Below are 7,500 nucleotides of genomic sequence, written 5' to 3' on the forward strand. Positions count from 1 at the left end.
CACAATTCATTCCGGAGAACCGCCTGAATTAACTAGTTCAAGCTGACCTCGATGCGGTACTTTTTTTCCCCCCCCGTCCCGAATCTGATTACGGAAGTCGTTAAACCCGGAACACAGCGGTATTGCTATTGTTGTTATTATTTTCTAGCATCTTCCCCGACCCTGACAGTCTGTCTGTGTAAATACGTCGGTCTGATTAGATATCAGCCAGAGTGGAGAGTGCTACTGCTCCAATTGTTTAACAAGATAACTGTAGAATTAAGAAGTGACCCGCACGTCGTGGGCTGTATGTAGTGTTTTGTCAATAACTCTGTGTGTGTGGGGGGGGGGGTTCATGGACGAGATGATTAATTAAAAGGTAGACTATGTAACTTCCGGCCCTCTAGCGGTTAAAACGTCAAACTGCATGCGTGTTGCGGAAGAACATTGTGTTTGGTTGTGCTTCGGCTCTGCATGTCTGTGCGGGTGAACACGGTTGGCGGCACCGGTCAGTGTGAGGGAAAATGGATGTACGCCGTTTTGTGTTTTTTTGTTTTTTTAAACCAGTAAAGGATTTTAAACTGAAACACTTAACATCCTCTGATGCTGAGAGGGAAAACAAGCACGTGTAAAACGTCTATACGAGGTACGTGAACATGACACAAGGAAAGATCATGTTCTCTACATGGCTCTGTAGCAGCTAAACCCGTACAGCGATCGCTTAGCTGCGCCTCCCCGTGGCTAGCGACTCCAAACTAGCCTAGTTAGAAAAATTTTATATTTTATCGCTCTGGTCGTCCTACAAACAGCAACAACACCCGAGGTTTTATGATAAATCCAACTTTTTTCCGATCATGTCATACGCTGACAGCTGAGTGACCTCAGCGTCCATAAAACAGAACTCTAGGCTACTAGCCGAGCGTGAAAAAATGCACGGAGTAGAATCTGGGCTCGGCCCCGGATGATTAACAGTCCAGCCAACGCCCCTGGTTCTGACTAACTGGAAACACTGATGGTTTTTTTAATTAATTAATTAATTAATTACGTTTACAAACGTTGTTAACATAACGATTGCTAGTCTGATGGTACCGGCGGTGGCACAAGTGTTTTACTTGGTGTAGAAATGAATTGTTCTTTCGCACAACTAAAAAAAAAAAAAAATAATAATAATAATAATAATAATAATAATAATAATAATTCGCTATATTACGCTCGAGAGATAAAACCGATTCGAATGGAAAGGATCGCGAGCTGGAAACGTCGTTAATTTAAAGCTACCCGTCAGGTTTAGAATTGGCACGGTTTCCTTCCTTGAAAATAAAATCCAGTGATGAGCAATAACAACTCTTCCGAAAGAGAAATCACCCTTTACGATACTTTACAATGAACTCCGTTAGAGAACTACATGGCTATCTATGGGTTCAATAAAACATCTTACTGTACACGTCGAGTATGAAGAAAAAAGTTACATAGCGTACCTTTAAGTAATCGTCATATTTACGATATTTATTAAATATCGTATACGACCTAAATTTAAGTGCGGCACGTAGGGCCGGGCGATATATCGATATAATATCGATATCGTGATAAACGATTACGCGATACACTTTCCGGAGATATCGTCGGTATGGCGATGTATTTCTGTTCTTAATCATTACAAATGAAATGATACTGAACGGATGCTATGGATCTGACGTCTTTTCCAAAATAAATCTTTTGTCTTTGTAGGCATTAGAGAAAAGTATCGTAATTAAGAAAAGCGAATAGCGAGATTTTCGTTTCTTTTATTCCCGTTTTGTAGACAGTTTGCCGGCTAAATTATATATCGTGATACGCATGGCGTATCGTAGAAATGCCCTCAGGTGCCGTGATATGATATCATCAAACCACGTGCGTAACTCGCACACAACTCCTCGCTGCGCACGTTTAACGCAACTCGTACTACGGCCCGGTGTGTGTGGAAAACGGAAGGAGGTAATGAGTGTACGCACCCAGGCGCGTGTGATACGCACCTCCTTTCATCATGCCCACTTCGTAGCACTTGCGTAGACGACACGCTTGACAGCTCTTCCTGCGGTTCCTGTCGATGGTGCACTGGTTGGTCGCTGGACACACGTAATCATTGTGACCTGAGACGCAGAAAACATCACGCGTATTAAAAAAAAAAATCCCTTTCCGCTATCCGACGAACATTCGGTCGAGCGCGGACTTTTGCAGCTCCTGTGGTGTTGGAACGGAAAAAAGACAAAAACGTACCACCATTTTACAATTCGTAAGACAACACCACAACAAGGAAATAAACAAAATCATAAAAAAAAAACAACAAAAAAAAACAACAACAAATATAGGATCTCAAAGTCTTCTTAGCGTACTCGGTCTCCAGACTATTACAGATTATTATCTCATAAATATTACATGCTGCTCAAAGGATATTAGAAGGTGCATTAGGTCAGATTAGTCTAAAGACCCAATATTAGGTCTATAACAGTCGATATTTGAATGACTCCCGCCCATATTCTCGAAGCTCCGCCCCCTGTATTTACACTGACCCGTAGAGTGTCTATATGTACTATATGTACATAAACGAGCATTCTGGATGGGACTTAATGTAAAGATTTTTTTTATTATTTTTTTTTTAATCATCATGTTCTACACATCTTCCAAGATATCTGTACAAGAAAGGAATTAAAAAACAACAACTATTGCACCTTTAAAGAGGTCAGAGGCAGTTTTAAAGGATATAAGTTCTCTGAAAATAATCAACGATGGGGTGACGTGATGAAGCGGAGTTACTGTTGCTACCTCGATGATGATTCGCCAATGATTATATTCGTTATTAATTAATGATACGTCAGACTTTTTATCCGTTTATAGTTACATTTAAAGACGACAAGTAAGTCCTGTTCCCTCGCCTGCATCTCTTTTTCTCTCTCCTGAAAGAAAGTATAAACTCCACTGTCCTGAAGACCTTCCTGCGTCACAAAAAGTATTAACTTGAATTGAATTTATTTGAAAAATAAATAAATAAATAAATCCCTTAACTTGCATGCTTCCTTCTAACGGGTTTTAGCTCGATGGTATTCTTAGACCTTGAGCTATTGAACTTGCACGAGGACATGTTTTTGATAGAGGCTACAAAGTGTTTCTGTAAGTCACTCTGGATAAAGGCGACTACTAAGGTGCTGTACATGTCAATAACTGATACAAATCACTGACACTGGAGACTCCTTCCGTAAACGTTAAATAAAACATCTTACAGAAAACTTCACCATATCAACGATGATATGTTTGCTGTTACTATGGAATGGGCGGCTGTGACTCGGGTGGTAGAGCGGGTTGTCCGTTAACGTAGGGTTGGCGGTTCGATTCCAGGCCCACGTGACTCCACGTGACTCCACGTACCGAAGTGCGGCAAAAAAGCTTCACACAGTGGGAAGTAGCACAAGAAAATAGCACAAGCGTTGAAAACGCCCATTTCCACCATCAGGGTAATAATGAAGAAGTTCCAGTCGACTGGAGATGTTATGAATCGACCTGGAATTGGACGTGTGTCTGTATCATCTCTACACACTGTGAAGAGGATGGAAGGATCACAGCTGGAGAATTGAAGAAGTCAGTTGTGTCTCGGCGTCAGAAAGTCTCCAAAACTACAATCTGAAGTCACCGACATCACCACAAGCTGTTTGGAAGGGTTTCAAGAAAAAAGCCTCTACTCTCATCCAAAAACAAACTCGAGCGTCTTCAGTGTGCAGACACTACTGGAACTTCAAATGGGATCGGGTTCTACGGGCAGATGAAACCAGAATAGAGCTTTTTGGTAATAAACACAGAGGTGGTTTTGGTCACACAGAGAGGTAGCCGTATGGAAAAGTACCTCATGCCCACGGTTAAATATGGAGGAGGATCTTTAATGTTTTGGGCTGTTTTTCTGCCAGAGGACCTGGACATTTTGTTAGGATACATGGCATCATGGACTATCACATATCAACAGACATTAAATGAAATCCTGACTTTCTCTGGCAGAAAGCTTCAAATGGGCCGTGGTTGGATCTTCCAGCAGGACGATGATCCAAAACATCATCAACATCAACACTGAAATGGTTTACTGACCACAACATCAAGATCCTGCCATGACCATCCCAGTCCCCTGACCTGAACCCCATAGAGAACCTGTGGGGTGAACTGAAGAGGAGAGTCCACCAGCATGGACCTGAAATGTGAAGGATCTGGAGAGATCCTGTACGGAGGAACGCTCTCAGATCCCTCGCCAGGCGTTATAGGAGAAGACTCAGAGCTGTCATCCTGGCAAAGAGAATTTTTCACAGCCTTCTTTGCTCATATTTACCAAGAGTGTCAATATTAGTAAAGGGCACTGTAGATTTGGACTTCTTTTGCTTGAACCTCACGTTTATCCGTTTTTATATGGCCAACTCTTCTTATCCGTACAAACACCACACACACACACACACACACACACACACACACACACGTCAGCTTCCTGGACTCCTACAGTTTCCTGCTGGTTTTAACAAAATGACTAAAGACTATTCTATTTCCCGGAAGTGCCGTCTAAACAGTTAGGAGGGACAAAGTGAAAGACGAGATGACCGCTACAATGTTACGCTCTTATCTATAAAATAATATAGACTGAACCAGGAAATGGAAATGGAGGTAATCACACACACACACACACACACACACACACACACTATTTTCACCTAATGCAGCTCAGGTTATGCTGGACACAATGATAGATTGTTTGACTCTTTGAATAAAATCTGTGTCTTCGAAAGCAGTGAAAATGAGCAGTTCTGTTAGTAAAGACTAAAACACTCAATGTCACGCTGTTATACAAAAATAATCAACAACAGCGTGGCGTGAAGAAGCGGCGTTACTCTTACCAGCCCCAAAAGTTCAAAAATTATATCATATAAAATGGTGTTTTATTCCTCTTACACCAAAGTGATTTGCCAACAGTTAGAATATTTATTAATTAAAGCGCAGCTTGAGATCGTTTTTAATCCATTCATACTTACAGTCAATGTTGTTTCAATGCAACATCCACAAAACAAGCTATTTCCTGTGATTGTTTATATTACAGCGGCTAGAAACACTGGCCTCTCTCTCTCTTTATATTCATTTATTTATTTATTTATTTTTCCTCTCAACGTTTTCGCTCTCAAAGTTACAGAGGACTCGTTTATTCCCAAGACTTTCCCCATGGCAGAAAACCCTGTTACAAAGCACTGACAGCGGAGACTCCTTCCATAAACGCTGAAAAAACATCTCCTTACAGAACATTTATGATGCTGAGAAAACTGTTCGGATGTGTGTTTTTTTTTTTTTAATGTTTTGATCCAGAGGAGTAAATACTATCAAAATGATGTTTCGGAGTTGCTGTGAGTGACCCTGGCAATGTACGGTAGTCAGAGCTACTGGGTTTGAATTCAGTAAGGAGGCGGAGCCAGCTGGATGACTACTGAGGTCTGATTGGGTGAGTTTAAGCAAAAATTTCTACAAATTGTGGCTATGAAAATATCCAAACTCCGCATCTTAATTGACAATTAAATCTGTAAACTACGGCTGGATGATGAGACAGTGAGATATTTATATTACGATCACGTGCTTTTCTGAGAGGTTCGGGATATCATGAATTATTTATTTTTTTTAAACGCTTTTAAAATGTTTTACTTTTTTTTTTTAATAACTACAAACGTACTACAAGCAGCCGACGTGATGTTAAAATTTCGCGCTTAATCTTTAAAATCATAATATCTCGTTCCGTATAAATCGTGAAGTCCGGATTACCTTGTATACTGCGCTTGAAGAAGGCCTTGCAGCCCTCGCACGACCAGACTCCGTAGTGGTACCCTGAGGCGTAGTCACTGCACACCGAACAGTAGCGGATCTCCTTCACCAACCCGATTGCTCCTGAAGGCCCCGAAGCTCCCGATGGTCCCGAGGCTCCCACTGCGGTGTACACATCCTGCCTGCCGGGGGCGCTGCACAGCTCCACTCGTGATCCTGCACTGGCTAACACACTGGACCTGTGGTTGAAAAGAGAAGGGGAAAAGAAAAAGAAATCGCTAATATACAGTAGGTAACATAGTTAGTAATGACTTCAGTAATTCACTTAGTAAGTAGTAATATGATGAACGTAGATTAGCACCGATCATTTATCGCACGCTGTAGCGAAATGATGAATGTTGAGAAATATTATATCACGCTTATATTGAAAAAAAACATGCGGAGAAAATAGAGAATAGTAGCCGTGTGAAACACGCAGCAAGTCGGCTGTGAAAGTACAAAAGTTAGCGTCACCTTAGGACGGCGTTTAAAAAATAAATAAATAAATAAATAAATAAATAAAAATAAATACATTTAGTTCCCAGTTCAGTTCCCTTTATTATTTCTGTGAAAACGTGTACGTTAATATATATTTTTAAAAATGTAAATGATGTCAGTATAAAAGCTTGGGGTTTTTCCGAACTCGCCAAACTATATTTCTGTTTGTTCCTCAGGGCTTTGTAATTCTTTTATTTATATTTATATATATATATATATATATATATATATATATATATATATATATATATATATATATATATATATATATATATATATATAAATTGTAAAATAAAGCTTTGAAAACGAAAAATTTTTCTACTGCAGGGGATACAAACTTTTTCACTTGACTGTAGCAATGAGCGCCAGTCTCTAGCAATGAACAGAAGAAAAGGGCATCTTTAGACTTCAATCTTCGGGGATTCGGCTACAACGGGCCTCAGTTTACAGGCACATTTCCACAACTAGCCCAGCGAACTATTTTTCCATGTTGGATGTCTGTAGGAAATCCGTAACTATAGTTACGGCGCTGAAATACGACGTGCCGCGGCTAACGGTGCTGGTCGTGACTCGATTGTCAAACGTCTCGACTGCTACTGAAACAGGACGTGAGACTTTATCTCAGAATATATCGTTGTGAACTTGCGTCAGTCCACAACTACGGTTTGATGTTTAGTGAAAACGCTCATCGGCGTTGAGGAGATCCGAACAAAAACGATCGAGTGCTAGTTTTTAATTTGGCACAGCATGTGTGATTAGTGCTTGGACCCCGTTATCGCTACTTACAGCTATATTTATTATTATTATTATTATTATTATTATTATTATTATTATTATGGGAAATAAGAATCAAGTTGGACTTTAAAAAAAAAAAAAAAAAAACCCTGAATATTAAAACTAATTCTGACCTTTTCATGCCTGTATATTCAATTTCTTTCCCTCTACTGGAGCCAAGAGGGATTTATCTTGGGAATGGTTTATGCATGAATCATCTGGATGTCGAGCCTAGGTTCAGCTCGCTTTGTCGGTTCAGGGCTGTTTCCCCCAGTGTGGGAAAAACTTCCCCAAAACATTTCACAGAATTTCAAATATGCACTCACTGGCCACTTTATTAGGAACACCAGACTAATACCAGACTCTCTCAGAACAGCCTGAATTCTTCATGGTGTTGATCTC

At 40.3% G+C, this 7,500-nt stretch overlaps 1 protein-coding gene across 3 annotated transcripts in view; it reads right to left on the reverse strand.

Moving 5' to 3' along the window:
• esr1 (estrogen receptor 1) overlaps positions 1–7,500 on the reverse strand; it is a 31,775-nt gene that overhangs the window by 12,491 nt on the left and 11,784 nt on the right. For all 3 annotated transcript variants that reach the window (XM_053675529.1, XM_017455330.3, NM_001200074.1), the window contains 2 exon segments: positions 5,788–6,026; positions 1,992–2,108 (listed from right to left, as the gene is read on the reverse strand). In XM_053675529.1, coding sequence (XP_053531504.1) covers positions 1,992–2,108; positions 5,788–6,026 — 356 coding nt within the window.

This window comes from Ictalurus punctatus, chromosome 25 (assembly GCF_001660625.3).
Source record: "Ictalurus punctatus breed USDA103 chromosome 25, Coco_2.0, whole genome shotgun sequence".
In the NCBI taxonomy this organism is placed as follows: domain Eukaryota; kingdom Metazoa; phylum Chordata; class Actinopteri; order Siluriformes; family Ictaluridae; genus Ictalurus; species Ictalurus punctatus.